Consider the following 21,693-nt stretch of genomic DNA (forward strand, 5'->3'; position numbering starts at 1 on the left):
CCTTCAAAAACTGTGTGCAAGTATACCTAGAAGAATTGATGATGTTTTGAAGGCAAAGGGTGGTCACACCAAATACTGATTTGATTTAGATTTTTCTTCTGTTCATGCATTTTGCTAATTGATAAAAATAAACTATAACATTTCTATTTTTGAAAGCATTCTTATTTTATAGAATTTTTTCACACCTGCCTAAAACTTTTGCACAGTAGTGTATATATTAATTCAATAAATAAATTAATAATAATAATAATAATAATAATAATAAACTCTTCCGTTGTTATCAGGTTTGCGTGACAAACTGCCAGCCTTTCTGATCAGTAGGCAAATCCGTAGTATTTCCCCTTCAAAATTCAGCAGACATTATAATTTCACAGCCACCCCTTTAAAAAATGTCTTCGGGGGGGGCAAGCACCTGATGGCTCCAGCTAATAAAGTTACGGCCAGTAGATTTTTGTCTTTCTTCCTAGTCGCTGGAAAGATAGGCTACTTTGTTTCCTCGTTGCCCATAATCACCAATAACAATGTCAACTTCCCGCTAAAATCAAAAAGGTTTCCCAAGTTTTTATTTGTTGGCTCCAGAGAGACCTCGCCGTACAAGGCAGGGTTCTTCTCTCTAAGGCAGAAGGGATTTCTCATTTGGATAGTGGTTGTTTGGTTTTGTGAAACCAGGTTACGCAAATAAACCCTGGGTATGTTAAACTCGTAGTACACCACCCTGGGCTTCAGTCGTCCGATTGCTTGCCGATTGCTAGCATTAATTGAAATAAAATCTGGTTACTGTCTAATACATTTTTCTTTTCTTTTTTTAAGATGTTGCATAGAATTTTGCGGTTTGCGTTCTAGGTTTGCGTTCTAGCAGGAACTGAAATTTGAGACGCCCAGCCGACTGCCCACACCCACTGAATTTGACGATTCAAAACGCCCTGAAGATCGCATTTACGTATCCTACCCTCACAACTTTCTGCTTTCAGTTTAATTCAGGTCCGTTCTTTTTAAACCAGAAGAACTGTCGGGTGAGTAGTCATTCAAATAGAATAGCATATTTCATGCTTAGAAGCATAGGCTACACACATTGTAGGCTATAGTCTATTCTCGGTCAACCCGAAAAATATCCACTTTTGTCTCTGAAAGTGTACGCGGATAGGCTCTTCGTACTACAAGGACATTTTCGACGATAGAATAGCCTATCCCATTTTGCTTTGCTTTCAGATGAGATCTGTACAAGCCTACTCAGTCGTTGGTTCTTTGACCTGTTTTTCTGGAAGAGAAACAATTGCCAAGCGACAGAAAAAAATATTGGTGATGTTTTGCCACCGTGTTTACATTCTAGGAAGTGTCGAGAAGACTTTAAGGCAATGTATAACCTCTACATCGCAGATTCATTTCTGTATGGGTTTCCCCTACAGAAGACCGTTCGGGGCGGGGCGTGGTAAAGTATAACTGTATTAGCGAGATTGCCGAATAACTTAATATCCCTTTTCTTCGGTTACACTATATTCCAGAGGTAGATTAAAACAGTGTCAGGTTGTTCCCTACTTCTCCAGTTTGGTAAGTAAGTGTTGTGCAGTACGATACGGACACTTAAGAAACGATCTGAATCTGAACCCAGTTTCATCACATCGGGTGTAGCCGACTGTAGGCTAGTCCTTCTCCTCCGCTGTCACATGACTGTCTAGTAACTGGGTTGATGGCAATAATTATATTGTACATATTTTTTGAACAAAAGACGAAATGAATAATTATGCGATTAGGCTACAGCAAAAATGGTCGTCCATGATAATTGCAACTTTGGCGCTTTGTAGGAATGAAGAAGCGGCACAGATATTAATGAGCGATTTTTCAGCCTACGCCCCGAAGTCTTCATTTCTTTAAATCATAAAATTGTCAAAATAGGCTTGCGCTTCAGATTTGGATGAGTAGTCGAATAGCACATGGACCATAACCTACTCTTGCACGTCCAGCAATCCAGTTAGCATACAATACAAGAGTAAAATGATAGACAACATTTCAGCCGTAATAACTCGAATTTGCTATAATTTATGCAAAGACAGTGACTATGTTTTGTATAATAATAATAATAATAATAATAATAATAATAATAATAATAATAACAACAGCCTAACACTGGAATAATAATTAGACATTCGTTAAAATAAGGGAAATCATTTTGTATTGAAAATTACATCGGCTATGAAGCTACGTATATTATATTTGGATGGCCTATGCTTTCAATATTTATTAGGGCACAAATGGATATAATTAAACTGTGGTGAAGTTTTAGAGCATGCCAGGCTTAAGACGCAGACTAATAGTGGCCATTGAAGCAAACCGTATAAGCTGCCATACTTGCACAACTTTCACCGTAACCTTTATATTTTGTAACGGACATAGTTTTTATTGTAGCCTACTTTATTCAGTACCAACTATATAGCCTGCTATATCTACAAATGTAAGCTATAGCCCTTCCGAGACAAGGCGCGCTATCACGAGCAGAGCCGGGCCACAGGAAGCATAGCCATCAGCTCATATTCCCTGTCTCTTACAATTTCGATGATACCTACGGCATTTTACACGGTAAATACACCAGGGCGAAGATTGATGCCTGTCTTTTTGCTAATTGGAACCCAGGGAGAGTGGCTCATTGATTCAAGTGGTAAGATGATCTGAGGGGGACGACCGAAAAACCCCGCAGGCCATGCCTGCTGTCGGCCAATTACCAGCCAGCGCAGTACCTATTTCACACCAAAATGAGATGAGCCACACGACACCGTCTTTGATTATAGTGATGTGATGTGAGTGGCATCTATTGTGTATTCAACGTGAAATAGACAAAATTAGCTACATATATCGGGATTGGAGAGGAAATAAGATTAATTTCTAATGTTATTTTATTTATTTATTATTATTTGATAATAGGATAGGGTAAGAATGCTTATCAGATCTCTTGGAGAACCGAGAAGTGAGCAATAAATAGCTAAATTCACTCTCTCCAGCCATTCGGATCAACTGGTAAAAAAAAGAAAAATCATAGCCTAATTTACTTCAACTGGAACATCTGTTGGTATGATTTACAGGATACCTAATGAGTCAAATGAGTTGGAATGATACTGTAAAATACTATAAAAACATAGCCAAATTATAGCCAAAATTATTTTTGAATGAACACCAAAAACACTCATTCTTTTTTTGCTTTCAGATACGTTTTCACCTCGAGCTGAAAGTGAAGTGTTTTGGCACCATGGCAGCAGTAAGTCATGTGATAATGTTCTGTGTGCATGATTGTAGTGCCAGGTCTTGGTTTGGACATGGAATCAGACATTCCCCATAGACAGGCTTACCAGAATGTTACATAAGGATACCATGAAGTTTCTCATTGCATCTTTTACGTGCAAAGAAGCTACCTCTTACTTTATCCCTTTCTCAAATCACCACACAAGTCAAAAATTATATACCCAAAATAAAAATACTTACTGTTCTAGAACTGGTTTCAATTTGGGAGTTTGTGTTCCAAGGGTAAGGACACACACACGCACACTCATATGCACACGCACTCACACTCAAACACACACATTGACACACACACATGCACACACTCACAAAATAATCAAATTGCAATTTTTCAGTCCAATATTGCGAATGGGATTCGATTTTCGATTTTATTTTTAGTCCCTTCTGTTATATATTCACTGTGTATCAGATAAATAAAAAATATATATTTATAACCAACACATTAGATACTGTCAACATAAACTGCTCTTTAATATATATGTTTGGGTGAAATTATATGAATTGATATGTAAACATATTGCTATGAAAGCATTTCTTCAATTAACTTGAACTTTAACTGAATTGAAAAAAAAAGTTCAGTTCACAATGAAATTGTTCTGATAACAAGGCCTTGAAGCCTTATGTAAACATTTTGGCAACAAGAAAGTAGCTTCATGTATCAATATTTGCACAAATATTCCCATAGACAAACACAGATCTTACACATGGTAGTCCATTTAACATTACAAAATAGCTTGCAAATTTCAAGGACTGGCTACAGTAGCCAAACATAAACCTGCAGTCAAGACAGTGATTAAAAGGCATATGTAACTAGCAACATTCTGTCAATGTAAAAATCTGATACAACCATAACAATTTACTGTAATCCCAGAATCCCAATGTGTCCAATATATCGTATACACCTTGCATACTGTAAGTATACTGCCAGTTCTTGTTCAGATCTCACATAAGCCAATTCAGAAACATTTCAGCAGATCAGTGAAACTGATGTTGCCTCATATCATGAGAGTTATATTTTCCCGATGTTCAATGTTCAATGGTAATTTGGAAACAGTTAATTCATGCATGTTCATGTAGACGACTGACATAATGGTAGCTGCAATACTTGAAATGTTAGTTAATTCAGTTGATCTCAGTCCAAAGGAACTATATTATGTCATTCCATCACCTCTTGTTTCACTAGATCGCAAAAATGATGTAATAGGCATGCAAAATCCCTTTGTCCGCACGGGGAAAGCTAAATGCACAAGTAATGCAGAAGTTGTTTGCACTGTGAGGGATATTAGAAAATGTAAACAAGGAAAGGTTGCAAACTTGCCAGGAAGAGGACACAGGTGCATGTCGTCCCCACTGATGGTGAGGGAGGCCATAAAGAACCCAAGGATCACAGCTTGCATGGTTCAATCTTGGGCTCACCATGTGCTGCAATGGCCTATACAAGAAGTATGGTCTGAACTGAAGAGGGCAGTCCATAAGTGCAAACCCAAGGATATGAATAATCTTGAAAAGTTCTACATGGAAAAACCCCTCCCTTGTTCTCCAATCTTATCACAAATATAGGAAAAGACTCATGGCTGTCATGGGTTGTTGCACAAAGGATCAGTGGTGTCAATAATTGGGAAAGATTATTTTGGGAGAAAATATATTTTTTGTTTGAAGACTTTGGTCAGTTGAATCTGTAATAAAGCATGCTACCTTACACATTGAAATTAAACAGTCAATAACAGTATAATTTTTTATTTTAAAGTATTTTTAGTGCATATATTCATCAAGGGTGCCAATAATTCTGGACCTGACTCTGTGTGCGTGTGTGCATGCATGTGTGTCTGTTGCTGTAATTCTTTACTGAGAGGCAGGGTTCTGTTTTGTCCCTGCAGGTGGGCAATCGTGGAGTTGTGACAGAAGCAGCTGGATTTAAGGCAGAGGAGGATGTCCAAAAACTGAGGGCAGCCATGAAAGGAGTGGGTGAGTGATATCACTTCCTGTGAACATCTACATCCCATTCTTACAGAGAGAAAGTGATTTATATGATTCCTGTAAATCTGTACACTTGTAATTGAGTGAATTAAAAGAGCCTTGGTGAGCAACATTTTCTCTTATGGAGCAGTGTATGGTTGTGTCAAGAGGGAGAGATTGTATGTGTCAGAGAGAGAGAGAGAGTATGTGTCAGGGAGAGATTGTATGTGTCAGAGAGAGAGAGAGAGAGAGAGAGAGAGTATGTGTCAGGGAGAGAGAGTATCAGAATCAGAATCAGAATCTCTTTATTCGCCATGTAGTTTTACGTACATGGAATTTGCTGTGGTTTGTGGGTGCATACAAACAACATCAACATAAACAACATATGTGTCAGAGAGAGAGTGTATGGCACCATTATGTATTTACATTACATCACAGTCATTTAGCATGTGCTTGTATGCAGAGTGACTCGCAGTGTTGTAGGGGCATTGTACAGTGTATTGGAACATAAGTGCATCCATCTGATTTATGAGACATGGTGCCAGACCATAACCTAAGCTGGAACGAAAGGTAGGACTGTTGGTGTTGGGATGGCAACCGAGATACAGTCTGAAGAGGTGGGTACACCATTGGCATACAGTACAGACAGATTGTCCACATGCTATCTCCAGCCAGGACTAAATGTGTACATACACTGGAAAAGGTATGATGGTTATTCCACAGTGGTATTATGGTAGTTGTCCTTAGCACAGACCGCACCAGGCTGGATCATTCTGTAAGGTATGTTTAGCCCAAACAGTTCCATCAGCATTCTGGATCAGAATTTCCACATGCCTGACCTCATTCCTTGATGGCCTGGAGTTTTCTCTTGGCAGTCTGTGCAGTTGGTTTTTTCCTATAAAAATACTGTGTCCCATGCTGAAGGGATGCATGCAGCACATGATCTTATGGCGGTATATCACACAGCTGTGGCAGTATATCACACAGCTGTGGAGGAATATCACACAGCTGTGGAGGAATATCACACAGCCGTGGAGGTATAGCACACAGCCGTGGCGGCAAGATCACTAGCTGCATGCATCCCTCCCTCCACCATGGGACACAACTGCACAGACTGCCAAGAGAAAACCTCAGCCGTGGCACACTGAGAGACGTCAAACAGTAGCATGGAACAGTGTAGTCATGCAGTATTTCTTTCAGGCACCGACGAGTCCGGCATAATCGAGGTCTTGGCGCACCGTACCATCGCCCAGAGACAGCTGATCAAGCAGGCCTATAAGCAGAGTGTGGGGAAGGTGAGCCTCTTACACAGACCTGTCTATCTCACAAAGCACCCCATACCCATTATGAGGTACCTGCTGATGTCACCCGCTTTGCGTCACCTTGAAAACATTTCCAGATTTAAAACATTTGAAATGTTTCTGTTATTCATTGTTTTTGACTATGGTGAAATAAATACCTGTGTCCAATTTACAATGTAATAGCATATATGAGGGAGCGTGGGTAGAGGCAGATTAGAGTGTAAATCTTTCACTGCCTACTGTTTTGAGGCAATACTCTGATAATAGACCGCTGTCAAAGTCCACCCCCATCAGCACACCAACAACACTGCCTTTGGTGATGTTTAGACCAAAAGATTGAAGACAGAGTAACAACAATAGAAGGTAATATATCAAGCATTTGAATCTTTCAGACTAACCTTGTGAAAAACAAAAAATATATTTTTTAAACCAGTGAGGATCTGAATTTGCCGAATACTTGTGTGCCTTTGTGTATGTGTGTAACTTGTAGGTTGAACAGAAAGTGCTGTTTATATGGATGCTTGAGTTAATCATTAAGCATGACTGCGAAGTGTGTGTGGGCGTGGTGCCAGGTATTTTCTCTGAGAGGGCAGTAAAGTGGCAAAATGACTACATCGATTGGAAAATCGATTTCTTTCTCCAAGTTAGATACTCTGAGGACACACATTGTCCTTCACAAAATGTCCTTCTTTGCGTTCATCAACATGAGCTGAACTAGTCAGATCTAGTTTAAAAACTGCATCTACACTGTAACTACACTGTCTAAATATGTAGTGCATGACTGAAATGGTCAATAGTTATTTGTCCGTGAGTCACATAAACCAGGGATAAAAGAGAGAGACTTGGCTTTTCTGTGAACTACAATATTACCCAGAGGAAGTAGTGTCCTGGTTTGAATCATAATCAGTTGGATTGGTTTTCCAAACAGTGGACTTGAGCATCTTGCTATTCATTATCTTTTCTCAAAGTGGGTGAGTGGAAGCCTGTTTCAAGGAGTTGGGCAGCCTGTAGCGTAGTGGTTAATGTAAATGATTGGGATACACAAGGTCGGAGGTTCTAATCCCGGTGTAGCCACAAAAAGATCTGTGCAGCCGTTGGGCCCTTGAACAAGGCCTGCATTGCTCCATGGGAGGATTGTCTCCTGCTTAGTCTAATCAACTGGATTGCTCTGGATAAAATGCCAAATGCCAGGCGTCTGCCAAATGCCAATAATGTAATGTAAAAGGAGTTAACAGACCCACAGAATGTGGAGATGCCTTGCTGGCCAATCAGAAGCAGAAGTTCTGAGTGTGAGTCAGTCGTGGGTGGGCCCTCTTTTGTGACTCATTCTGCCCGAGTGGATTGACTCCAGCCCTGGACAGACCTCTGCATCTCAGTGTGGTTATGAAAGCGTCTCTGGAATTAGAACTGACTATAGCTGTCCACTTGCTAGCTGTCATGAACTGGCTACAAAACCCATTTTCTTCTCAATTTTTGTATTTTTCTTCTTGAAATTATGTATCTACTTATTTTACACTGTTCGTATTTCACAATTCTCAGCCATTAATGCTGCATGGGTTGTTAACTGAAGACGTTTTATGTTTTAGCCAACAGTTCAAAGCTGCAGTAGCTTTGCCTGCAACCTTCAGGCCAGGAGTCCCACTTTCACACCCATGGCTGAACATGGACACACAATTCCTCAACCCCCACAATTCCTCACCCTGCCACTTTTACTGCAGTGGAACAGATAACATATAGAAGACTGGAACTTACACACACCCTTGATATACCAGCCTAGTCCGTCCTCTTCCTCTGGAGTGATGTCACACATGAAGTGTGTATGTGTGTGTGTGAAAGTGTGTGCAAGTCCCCCTCCCCTCTTTGTTTTCCCACACATAAACCCTGGATAATTCCCTTTCATGCTTTGTTTTCGTTTGCACTCAAAATGACGTCTGAGATGGATGCCCCCACCCAGTTCTCACCCAGTTCCAGCCAGAATAAGCCAGAAACAAGCCCTGTCCACACCAAGAACTAGAATTCTAACAATGCGAACATCCACACTGATGAACTAAATTTTGAACACTAGGTTTTGTTAGGTCATGTTCTGTAGTCTGCCTGTGTTGTTAGCGTTTTCGTGTTTTTGTTACCTCCGTGCACATCGTAGTCTCCCTGTCACTTCATTAATTTGTTTCACTTCCTGATTGTTTCCCCACCTGATTCCCATTCCCTCTCATTACCTGTGTATAAAAACCCCTCTGTTTGTGCAGTTAGTTGCCAGATTGCTATGTGTTTAATCCATACTCTCCAGCGTTTTCGGATTGATACCTGTTTTGACCTGTTTCGTCCCCGACCATCGAGTTTAGCCTGTTCCTGCAGACTTGTTCTGAACTGTAGTTTTTCAACCTGTTTCTGTTTATTGACTTTCGTTTCTGGATTGTGTTTCTGTTTAATTAGCCTGTTTGGTTTCGACCCATTGCCTGTGACCGCGACTATTCTTTGGATTATCCTCAATACTTCTGTTTGCTGGAGATCTGACCCTTTGCCTGGACTATCGCTTACGAACTGCCTTATCCCTGCTATAACTGTTTGCTATTGACCCTCGCTGTACCAACCTACCCTGAGAAAATAAGGACCTTATTTTCTAAAGAACTTTCGTTGTGGTCTCGCTATTGGATCCCCCGTTCTGAGTGCCTGATAAACACGTTCTCTCTCTAAATTCTCTCTCGGCTATGTCATCCGCCATTTTGAATGTGATACCCTGTAAATTCTGATGGATTTTGATTAGCTGTCCATTGTACAGTTGTGTTCAAAATAATAGCAGTCCAACATGACTTACCAGATCAATCACTGTTTTTGGTAGAAAATATATTACTACATGGCAAATAATTTACCAGTAGGAGTAGTAGAGTCATAGAAAACCAACAGACCCAACATTCATGATACACATGCTCTGTGTAATTGAATAATTAATTGAAAGAGGCGTGTTCAAAATAATAGCAGTGTGGAGTTCAATTAGTGAGGTCATTCATTCTGAGAAAAAAAAGGTGTGAATCAGGTGGCCCTTATTTAAGGATGAAGCCAGCACATGTTTGCATGCATTTCTCTCTGAAAACCTGAGAAAAATGGGTCGTTCCAGACATTGTTCAAAAGAACAGCGTACTTTGATTAAAACGTTGATTGGAGAGGGAAAAACGTATAAAGAAGTGCAGAAAATAATAGGCTGCTCAGCTAAAATGATCTCCAATGCTTTAAAATGGAAAGCAAAACCAGAGAGATGTGGAAGAAAACGAAAGACTACCATTCGAATGGATCGAAGAATAGCCAGAATGGCAAAGACTCAGCCAATGATCAGCTCCAGGGTGATCAAAGACAGTCTGAAGTTACTGGTGAGTACTGTGACCATTAGAGTGCCTGTGTGAAGCTAATCTATCGGCAAGAAGCCCCCACAAAGTCCCACTGTTAAAAAAAAGACACGTGCTGAAGAGGATACAATTTGCCAAAGAAGACATCAACTGGCCTAAAGAGAAATGGAGAAACATTTTGTGGACTGATGAAAGTAAGATTGTTCTTTTTGGGTCCCAGGGACTCAGGCAGTTTGTCAGACGACCACCAAACACTGAATTCAAGCCACAGTACACTCTGAAGACAGTGAAGCATGGTGGTGCAAGCATCATGATATGGGGATGTTTCTCTTACTATGGTGTCGGGCCTATTTATCGCATACAAGGGATCATGGTTCAGTTTGCCTATATCAAAATACTAGAAGAGGTCATGTTGCCTTATGCCGAAGAGGAAATGCCCTTGAAATGGGTGTTTCAACAAGACAATGACCCCAAACACACCAGTAAGCGAGCAGCATCTTGGTTCCAGACCAACAAAATTAAAGTTATGGAGTGGCCAGCACAATCCCCGGACCTTAATCCGATTGAAAACTTGTGGGGTTTCTGCACTGCCAAATGCTGTTTCTGAGGCAAAACCAAGAAATGCAGAGGAATTGTGGAATGTTGTGAACACAACTGTATCTTTCTGAAAGTGTTCCCCATGATATCGTTTGTCACTGTGGTTGCCGTGATAGTTGTGTGTGGACTCCACTATCCACTTGAGTAAGAATGATTCTTTAAAATGTATTGTTATCATTACAGTTATAGTTCTAGGTGTGGAGGAGCCTTCAGCACCATCTCCTCTTACAGAGCCACTTTGCTTTATCCAGAGCAGCAGGGAGACCGAGAGAGCTAGTAGTGTGCTTGGGTGGGCATTACAGGAGTGTACCTGGTGTATGGGAGTCTGGAGAGAGCTAAACCTACAGCAGTGTACCTGGTGTCAGGAGAGGGGTAAACCTACTGCAGTGTACCTGGTGTATGGGAGTCTGGCTAAACAGAGCTAATCTCCTCTGTGGATGTCTGTCTGTCTGTCTTTGTCAGGAGCTGGCTGATGACCTGCAGTCTGAGCTGACGGGTAATTTTGAGTCGGTGGTGTTGGGGTTGCTGAAGCTGGCCCCCAAGTATGATGTCGACGAACTGAGGACCGCCATGAAGGTCAGAGGTCACCAGCAGAGCGGTGACTCAATTAACACCCGTGTATCTTTCTTTTGTACTGCATTTGGATTTGTGGAAATTCAATTAAATGAATTAGATTGGTCTTTGAGAAGGGAAGTCCTCGTGACACCCTCATGGTTTCTCTAACCCCCCCCCCCCCCCCCCCCCTTCAGGGAGCTGGGACTGAGGAAGCCTGCCTCATTGACATCCTGGCCTCCAGAACTAATGCAGAGATCAAAACCATCACTGCTTGTTATAACAAAGGTAATCTCTCTCTCTGAACCTCTCTCTCACTCTGGCTCTCAAATTCAAATTCAAAAAGCTTCATTGGCAAGAAATGCAACCATGCATATTTCCAGTTGGAGATGGAAATCAGTTAAACTATATCTATATACAGTACAGTACAGTAAATAATTGAGTGACCATTCTCAAAACAAAAACACAATAACAAAACAATGTTAAAATTGTTGAATCAGAAGTACTGAAGTACTGGTCATCAGTTAAATATACTTTGCCCAATTGCACATGGCAGGACTGCGTTTTTTCATCCTCTTATAAGGAGGGGAGGCATAGGGTACAGCATGAGTTTGGGTTGCAGAATTCATCAGCTTCAGCACCAGCTGCCTGGAGGGGGCTCAGTTCCAGGATTGTAGCACTTCAAAGTATATTTATTACCAATGGATGAAATGGATGTGGAAACCATGGATGAAATATGAAATATATATTATTCTTTTTTATATTTCCTTTCATATTTTATCCATATTTCCACATACAGACACATTTTTATATAGGCTACATTATAGTATATATTACCCAATAACAGAAAACATGTCCGCATACTGATCTTTTTGCTCCACTAAATATTGCTGTGGCTGATTATTGACCAGGGCCGCGTTTCCCCATAACGGTATCTTGTTTTACTCGAAAGGTATACCTTACTAAAGTTGTTTACTTTTCTAAGTGTGTTCCCGGAACTATCCCTTAGGAGGTCGCTTAAGGCATAGCTTCTATGTAGCTTCTATTCACTCAATTCAGTGACTGTAATTCACTATTTTCTCTGATTAGCTGACGCACCAACAAGCAAAACGCACCAACACGAAAACAACAACAAAAAAACTAAGAAAGAAGCGGTCCCACAGCTTCACAGCAAACGGCATGGAGATAATGTTAGAGGACGTGGCGTGGAAATTATTTTCCAGTTTTAGGACTACGGTGTCCAACAAAACAAAGAAATTATGGTTAAACATTGCTCCAGCCCACAGACAGAGTGGAAAATAAGTCAGTTTATAAATATCATTTAAAATTCAATAAAGTGCAACATGCATCCTTCATAATGTACACTTTTATTCTATGCATGAAAACAGTCCCATTTTTGTGGTGTTTTAGTAATATTATTAGCCAACTACAACTTTGGAATTATTAGTGTACATATTGCTTAACAGATTGAGATGTAACTAAGAGCAACAGCTGATTTGTGAAGCTACTGAAAAAAAAAACCCTTCAATACACTAATATTGTCATAATTAATTAGTACAATTCTTAACAATGAAATTCCCATATATATATACCGACCACCGTCTCTCTTACTGCAGTGTGACACACAATGGGAACAGAAATTGTATGTCCACCATTGTCTTGCCATTAGTATTAATCACAAAGCTTGAAGCACCATTGAAGTCCTGTAAAGATCAAGAGCGGCATGTGTTTCCGAGTGAGACTCCAATGTTTTGTCCTGTGCAGACCAAGAGAGGAACCTGGAGGAAGACATCTGCAGTGACACTTCCGGAATGTTCCAGAGGGTCCTGGTCTCTCTGCTCACGGTGAGAACGTTGGTACTCAACACTGCCATGATCCCGCTACGCTGTTGCCCCCGCCTGCACATGCACCAGAATAAGGGTCCCTACCCTCTGTGACCCCCAGCCAGTTTTTGGCATGGATGTGCTTTTCACAGTACACACGCACTTTCACCTCTACACGCGCAACTTTATCTCTGCTTATTGAAGACTTAAAGAAAAATTTGCAGTACAGAGGTGTGTGAGGATGGAAGTGGACATGTATGCAGTGATGTGTGTGAGGCTGGAATTGACAATGTCAATTTCGAGTCCTCGACTCACTGTACCAAAACTCACTGTCTCTAACTCTCACAAAGCAGAACATCATTTATCATTTAAACTTTGGGAAAATCCCGTCACTCACCCCGTCTCTCAGTGATATCTTTCCTGGCCTCTGATATCCCAAAAATCTCCTTAAGTGATCCGGGAAGAGGTCTTTACTCAGGAGTCCCAGACTCCCCCCGTGCACAGTTTCAGGTTTGGTATTCAGCATTAGTTGAAGTAAAGATGTTGGGATCCCGGACGAGCCCCCAAATTTATGTTGGGTACAAATCTGCAACACAATAAAGCTCTGCACAACTGAGAGTAAATTGAGAACAGCTTTATTCAATATGCATATCGGGTCCAGCGCTTTCAAAGCAGAGAACCATGCTTTATACTTCGTTACAGCTTATATACACATTCTGTTGCTGGGGGGAGTGGGGCAGTCCCCATCTCCCTCCAGTCAGCAGCCAACACATGCACCAAGAGAAACAATTCTAAGTTCTGGGGTTCAGTGGACATTTCCACTGGTAGACAGCTTCTCTCTGCACGTTAGTAGAAGTGGGCACATATTAATGCTTTGCACAAATGATACAGTTAATGCCATATGAGCTATATTTCGTGAGCAAATTAAAATGCTCATGTATGCAGTGGTGTGTGTGAGGATGGAAATAGACATGTATGCAGTGGTGTGTGTGAGGATGGCAGTGGACACACATGCAGTGGTGTGTGTGTGTGTGTGTGTGTGTGTGTGTTTGTGTGAGGATAGAAGTGGACACATAATGAATGTGCCCCGTCCCTTCTGTGCTGTGTTTGACAGGCAGGGCGAGATGAAAGCAATAAAGTGGACCAGGCCCTGGCAGTGCAGGATGCCAAGGTGAGGATATGGACCTACAGAGAGTTGAGGACGGGGTGTGACTAGACAGGTCACCTGTGGTCCAAGTAGTCCAAATGTTTGGATGAGTGTTCCCTGGGAGAAGGGAGAAGGCAATGGCCTGAGTACACCTGTGCACGTTACAGGATCTGTTTGAGGCTGGAGAGGCCCGGTGGGGGACAGATGAGGTCAAGTTCCTCACCGTGCTGTGTGTGAGAAACCGGGAACACCTGCTCCAAGGTACCTCCCCCTGCTCTTCCGTACCCACCCACTCCACTCCCCTTCCACTGCACTTCCCCCTGCTCCTCCCTACACACCCACTGCACCTCCCCCTGCTCCTCCCTACACACCCAATCCACTCCTCTTCCACTGCACCTCCCCCTGCTCTTCCCTACACACCCACTCCTCTTCCAGTGTACCTCCCCCTGCTCCTCCCTACACACCCACTGCACCTCCCCCTGCTCCTGTACCCGCTTGACCAATTCAAGGTGGCAACCCAACAGCCCTCTACAGGGCGCGAGTCCATCGCAGGTTGAACTTGGACACAGGTTTACATTTTAGCTTCAGTTTAGCTTCTCCCATTATTTGCATGTTTGAACTGCGGAAGGAAACCCGAGGAGAACATGCAAACTCCAGACAAAGAGCCAGGACTCAAACCTGCCACCTATTTCCTGTGAGGCAACAGCCCAAACCACTGCGTCACTGTGCAAACATGGTTCAGTTCAGCGGTGTGGCCTCTCAATGCCAACAACCTCTTTTAGAGCACAAGTATGCTCATTATACCAAGGTGCTATCTTCTTAAGACATACTTTCTGCTTAGTACAGGGTGCGACAGTATCCAAGGCTCTGCAAATTATTTCAGTATGTTGTCCAAATGTCCATCACCTAATCAATTGAGCGATTACTTGAGATTGAGTATCCAGTTAATTTTGGACCAATAGGGTCTCCACAGCACACAAATGAGTCTGGAAGCTTATCAATAAAAGAATTTACTGAAAATATACGACTAATGGAGTTCTGATCTCACAGAACTGTAATCATTTAATGGAATAAAATTATAGAGCATGACTGCTATATTTGCTTTTTCAAGTGTCATGTCATATATAGCAAGAGATTCAATAACAGATAGGATTGCTGATCTGACAGGACCATTATCCATATGAATAACCTTGTATTACCAATATAAATTTGCAGCTGTTGAGGAAAGTTTTATGCAATCCTTGTTTAGAATGTGGCACCCTTCCCACTGCGTACATAGGGGAACTGTGACAATGTTAAATGACCGGTGAACTGCCAGGTGCATATTACCTCCTTATGACACCAAATCTTGTCTTTTGAGCTCGGAAAATGGAAAGGGCTAGTCAGAAATTACAAATGCACATCCATCTGCTTCTCTCCCACTTTCTCCCTCTCCCTCTCTCTTTCTCTCGGCTTCTCTGCCCACCCTTTTCCCATCCCCCCCTCTCCAGTGTTCCAGGAGTATCAGAAGCTGTCCGGCCGGGACATCGAGGCCAGCATTAAGAGGGAGATGTCTGGGTCTCTGGAGGACGCCTTCCTGGCCATAGGTGGGGCCAGTAACTTTATTACATTTAATAGCTTCCACTATTTTACTACTCCATGTATTCCCAATTAATTACTGTGAGCTTTTACTTACACTTTACTTATTACTGTACTGTGCAAGATCATAGAAGTGTATGCAATAATAAGTGCAGTGAAGTGTGTGTATAATGACACAGTTGTGTGCTGTCCCACAGTGAAGTGCATTAGAAGCAAGCCAGCTTTCTTTGCTGAGCGCCTGTATAAATCCATGAAGGTAAGCAGAGTTGTGATTTTTGTGGGAGTTAGTTCAAGATACCACTGCTCGTCGTGAGTTATTGAGTTATTAATTCAATCAACAGCTCCCTCTGTGTGTCGGTATACAGTGGCCTCCATAATGTTTGGGATAAAGACACATTGTTTTTTTTATTTGCCTCTGTATTCCGCAATTTGAAATTTGCAATAAGAAAATGTGTTTGTCAAATTATTCAAAATATGAGTTCTAAAGAACTGTTCAGAAGAGACCTGGTAATGGGTAAAAATAAATACATACCACTTAGCAAATGTGTTGTCTAATCCCAAATTGTAGGAAAACACTCATGGGTGCCAATAATTCTACACCTGACTGTGTGTGAGTGTGGGTACAAATCTGCAACACGGTAACATCTCTGCACAAATGAGAGTAAATTGAGAACAGCTAAACAATTCTAAGTTCTGGGGTCAATCCAGTGTGGCCGCCTCCTTCGTGGTTAGGTGGGTTCCTGTTTTTTCTGCAAGCTTGTGATGATATTTGAAAAAAAATATGTTTCTGCTTCTCTTATCTTACTGGTATTCATGCCCTATGCATTTTCTCACATGTACTGTCCTGTATGTACGTGTACTCATGAGTGCACATCACCTGACACGGTCTTGCCTTCCTGCTCCAGGGTCTTGGCACCACGGACACTGTGCTCATTAGAGTCATGGTGGCCCGGGCTGAGATTGACATGCTGGACATCAAAGCCGAGTTTCTCAAGATGTACGGCAAGACGCTGCACTCCTTCATCAAGGTGAGGCCCTGCTCAGCACCGGCCCTGTGCCGCCTGCCCCCTGGCCCTGGCCCTGATCAGAGCCACGGCAATGCTGCCGTTTGCGGCAATACAATGACTTGGTTGATTTCTGGTTATCTAAAATGTAGGAAACCCCCCAAATACACCAAAAGGCAGAAGTATCCAATAGGTGAAGGAAACGTGTGTAGTCTGACCAATGCTACTGGAACAGGGTTAATTGAATTTTGTTCTCGTTTATCTGACTCCAAAAGACAAGTTCAACTGCTCCTCTGCTCTAACAGTAATACAAAAGGAACTGCAAATGTCCGCCAATAGTGTGGCTCTATAAGATCGCTATCTATTTGTATAGGCGCGGACGTACCTGTGGCATGTATAGCCTACAATGATACACTTAGTATGTATCTTGTGACGGCACTGGTGTATAGGCGAGTGACTATGGGGTGCAGGTATCCTAGGTTGTCTATGTGTGTTAGGACTGTAAACTGCTAAGTGTGCAGTGGTGCGAGCCAAGAGGATGCAGGTTCAAATTAATACAATTTGTTAAACAATGTGCATTGCAGAAATAGAATGACAATGTGTTACAAGAATTACAAGTTGTAATATGAATGGCTATACGCAAATAGTGCGCAGGAGATCGTATTAGCGAGTCTCCTCAAACCATTCCACGTTCCCCTCTATATACCCAGGGTTTTCAGGAAAAACAACAAATCATCAAATAAAGACAGAGGTAACAATAATGGTCCTGCTGTTGCACAGAGGCAGCACAATGATGGGAGCAATAATCCTGTATTGACGAGCACTGTCTTTTCATCAAGGCTTGCTGACCCTATGTCAACATGGTCAACACAATCTGTTTCCTTTTGGGGGTCTGCAGAGAGGCACACTTATGTACAATGCCCTACAAAAACAAAAGAAAATATAATTCACAATGTTGGTATGGCTTACTAAACTTTAAACTAAACTGAAGATCTCCTATACAAACCAGTATAGGTCTAATGACCAAACCAGTCATTAGAATGAGCCAGCAAATCTGAGCACTTTCAGCAAGTTTCTTAAAGGGGACGTTTTTGATTTTACTTCTTTTTTGATGCAGTTCACCATGATGCTTCTCATTCACCTATTCATACACACACTCACACACCAACAGTGATTGGCCGCCGTGCAAGGCACCAACCAGCTCATCAGGAGCATTCAGGGGTTAGGTTTCTTGCTCAGAGACACCTTGACACACCGAGGGTGGGATCAAACCAGCAACCCTCCGACTACAAGACGAGTGCTCTTACCGCCCGAGCCAATGGTAATGTCTCTTTCCAAATATAATGTCACAGTTACTTCTGAATATTAACAGCTAAAAAATAACATTTTAATTGAACAATTTCTTCTACTGGCCTACTGTGTCCGCTCAAGTAGAAGTTTCTGCTGAAGCACACCAGTATTCTGGGGCAAAGTGTCACTTCTTTGGATCAGTGTTATAGCTAGCTGTTTGCTGCACTTAGCATGCGTATAATTTTACGTGATAGGATTTTACATTTACATTTTAGTCATTTGGCAGAAGCTTTTAATCCAAAGCGTTAAAGCAAGTTAAAGTTAAAGCAACACATCCAAAACTAGTAAAATACACATGAAGTGTTGTTCTAAACATAGTCATCATAAGTGCAATTTTTTTTTGTTTTTGGGTTAGGGATAGGGATAGGGATAGGGATATCGGAAAGGGGGGGGGATCAGGGGGTAGGACTAAGGTACAGTTTGAAAAGGTGTGTTTTAAGTCTGCATCGAAAAGGGGGGGAGGGATTCTGCTGTCCTGACAGTGGTAGGCAGGTCATTCCACCACTGAGGAACCAGAACGGAAAACAGGCGTGAACGTGCAGCTCGACCGCCAGGTGCTCGTAGTGAAGGAACCATAAGGCGATCAGAGCTGGCAGACCGGAATGGTCTAGCTGGGGAGTAGGGAGTGATTAAGGATTGTATGTAAGGTGGGGCAGTCCCCTTAGCAGCCTGAAATGCCAACACTAGGGCCTTGAAGCGGATGCGTGCGGCAATAGGAAGCCAGTGGAGGCCAATGAGAAGCGGGGTGACATGAGCCGACCTGGGCTGACTGGGGATCAGGCGGGCTGCAGCATTCTGGACCAGCTGGAGGGGCTTGATGGCACACGCTGGGAGACCGGCTAGGAGGGAGTTGCAGTAATCCAGGCGGGAAATGACGAGCGCCTGGACAAGGAGCTGGGTGGCTTTCTCTGTCAGGAGATGACGGATACGGTGTATATTGTAGAGGAAGAACCTGCAGGTTCTGGCAGCGGAGGATAGGAGATAGGAGATTGGAGAGTGAAGTAGAATAAATAGTTCTAGACTAAAATTTATATTTGACATTATATTTGGAAAGAGACATTTCTGTTTTTCCAATTTCAATTTTTGGCGCATTGATAACCATAAAGTGTTCCATAGAGGTCTATTATATCACAGTGAACTGCATCTAAACAAATCTCGGCTAAACTGTGTGGATGTATAGATGGTGCTCTGGGTAAGTGGAAACATAGTAGTTTGTGTTTCATTTACCGCTTCTCCCTCGAGAGATCTTCCCGGTAAGGAAAACTTGCGTTGTTTCCACAGTAACTACTTGTTCACACAACCACCACCAGGTGGCACATGTGAGCGCTCTAATCCAGAGCTGTCTGAAATACTTGCAATGTTCCGACAGTCCGTACTTACATTTTTTGGTAAACTGCCCCTTCAATTAGTAATTATGAGCCAGCAGATCCAAGAACTTTAAGGTCTACCAATGGCATAGCCAGAGCTTTCAATGTTATGTAAATATTTTAGAGCCATTTGCTTGATACAGATAAGCTGTGGCATGGGACAGGACAGTAATATTATGTCTTGAGCTACAGACTACCGTTGACTGAAGTAAGAATTAACTGGAAAATTTGCTCTTGCGTTGCCAGGGCGACACCTCTGGCGACTACCGCAAAATCCTGCTGGAGCTCTGCGGGGGGGAGTAGAGGGCTGAGCATGGCGCTGAACCTATGACATCATCAGTGTGTTCCAACTCCGCAGCTCCCCGTAACACCTCTGTTCGCACTCTATGTTTGTATGGAGAGGATTGAAAGTGCTTTTTTTTCCACAATTTGTAATTTTGATTAAATCTTTTAAACAATTAAATGTTTTGTTCTAATTCGGAGCCTGTTGCTTTATTTCACCTGTTGCGGTTTTATTTGCTGTACAGCGAAATATATAGGGTTGTTTTTGAATTAATTTCCTTCATTCCCTGAAGCTGTCAGACTTCAGCACAATTAGTTGCTCAATTACTGTGTTAAGAAACTGGATATCATTAAAAGTTCCCATTTACAGTGCTTATTTCAGGGAATGAAATGAGATATTACAAACACCGTATGAATAAACAAATCCAGCAGTCAGCACTCAATGCAATACAGAAGTAAATGTCAAAGTGATGTGCAGCACAGCAAATAAATTTGATCATTTGATATTTCAGGTCGAGCCAGTATACAGAATTTAATGAATCACTCAGACAAATACACATTACTGAGAATACTCAGGGCTGTAGCAAGTTGCAGGCCTATTATACATGTGGTTCCCAGTATGACCTTTAGATGGAGCTGTTGCCCATATCTGGGAGAGGGTAAGCTGCCTGTATACGGTGGAACTGGAAGATAGTATAATTTTGTTCCACATTCAAAATATTCTCAAATCATCAAGTATACGTATCAGTAGGTATACAATAGAATTTTAACAATCTTTTTTAATTAGATGCTTTTTATCTTCAGTGATTATTTACCTTAAACCACATTATGACAAATGGTGTGAAGAATAAAATTAATTAATATTATTCTATAATTATATTTTATTCATTCATTCATTCATTTAATCTTCATTATCTTCCAAGTGGATAGTTTCTGATTCATTGTTGCACATATTAAAAATCAAAAACTGCAATCTCTCATTTACATAAGTATTCAGATCCTTAATTCAGTACTTTGTAAAGCCCTTTTTCGAGTCTTCTTGGGTAAGTCTACAACCTTTGCACACATGTATTTGGGCAGTTTATCCCATCCTGGCAGATCCTCTCAAGCTCCGTCAGATTGGATGGGAAGCGTCTGAACTGCCATCTTCAAGTCCCTCCACAGATGTTCTATGGGGTTTAAGTCTGGGCATTGGCTGGACCACTCAAGGAGACTAGTCCTGAAGCCACTCTAGTATTGTCTTAGCTGTATACTTTGGGTCATCGTCATGCTGAAAAGTGAATGGTCACCCCAGTCTGAGGTTGTGTGCACTCTGGAACAGGTTTTCTTTCAAGACCTCTCTGTATTTGGCTGTATTCATCCTTCCCTCAATTCTGTCCCTGCCGCTGAGAAGCACCTCCATTGCATGATGCTGCACCACCATGCTTTACCGTAGGGATGGTATTAGCCAGGTGATGAGCGGTGTCTGGTGTTCCTCAGACATAGTGCTTGGAGTTCTGCCCAAATAGTAACATTTTTGCCTCATTAGATCAGAGAATATGCTTTCTACTCTAGCCACTCTACCATAAAGGCCTGCTTAATGGAGTGCTGCTAAGATGCCAGGTTCTCCAATTTCTGCAGAGGACTTTCAAAGCTCTATTAGAGTGACCGTGGGGTTCTTGGTCACCTCCCTGACCAAGGCCCCACTTGCCCGGTAACTCTAGGAAGAGTCCTGGTGGTTCCAAACTTCCATTCCACATTTATTGAGGCCACTGTGCTCCTGGGAAGTCAAAGCTAGAAATGGTTTTATACCCTTGCCCTCATCTATGCAAGTTCCTTGGACTTCATGGCTTGGTTTTTGTCCTGGTATGCACTGCGAATTGTGGGACCTTATATACACAGGTGTGTGTCTTCCTAAACTGTCCAATCAATTCAATTTGCCAAAGGTGGACTCCAATCAAGTCGTAGACACATCTCAGGGATAATTAAAGCAAATGGGTTGCACCTGGCGACAATTTGCAGTGCCACCGGAAAAGGGTCTGAATACTTATGCAAATGAGAGATTTCAGTTTTTCATTTTTAATGAATTTGCAAACATTTCAAAAATTATGTTCTCAATTTCTAATTA

At 42.0% G+C, this 21,693-nt stretch overlaps 1 protein-coding gene across 1 annotated transcript; it reads left to right on the forward strand.

Annotated features, from left to right (window-relative positions):
• The first annotated feature begins 877 nt into the window (after positions 1–877).
• LOC133141937 (annexin A4-like) lies at positions 878–19,780 on the forward strand. The gene is made up of 13 exons (XM_061262769.1): positions 878–1,013; positions 3,197–3,247; positions 5,166–5,253; positions 6,445–6,539; positions 10,946–11,059; positions 11,233–11,323; positions 12,800–12,879; positions 13,973–14,029; positions 14,173–14,266; positions 15,496–15,591; positions 15,781–15,839; positions 16,489–16,611; positions 19,551–19,780. Exons 2-13 carry the CDS (start codon positions 3,239–3,241, stop codon positions 19,605–19,607), a joined length of 963 nt encoding a protein of 320 aa, XP_061118753.1. The 5' UTR covers positions 878–1,013; positions 3,197–3,238; the 3' UTR covers positions 19,608–19,780.
• Positions 19,781–21,693: the final 1,913 nt, after the last annotated feature.

This window comes from Conger conger, chromosome 12 (genome assembly GCF_963514075.1).
Source record: "Conger conger chromosome 12, fConCon1.1, whole genome shotgun sequence".
Classification (NCBI taxonomy): domain Eukaryota; kingdom Metazoa; phylum Chordata; class Actinopteri; order Anguilliformes; family Congridae; genus Conger; species Conger conger.

Bases quoted from the DNA above. Each gene is read 5' to 3' on its own strand.
- LOC133141937 (XM_061262769.1), top strand. The intron at 5,254-6,444 runs GTGAGTGATATC...TATTTCTTTCAG, and splicing joins GGCAGCCATGAAAGGAGTGG to GCACCGACGAGTCCGGCATA. The intron at 15,592-15,780 runs GTGGGGCCAGTA...GCTGTCCCACAG, and splicing joins GGACGCCTTCCTGGCCATAG to TGAAGTGCATTAGAAGCAAG.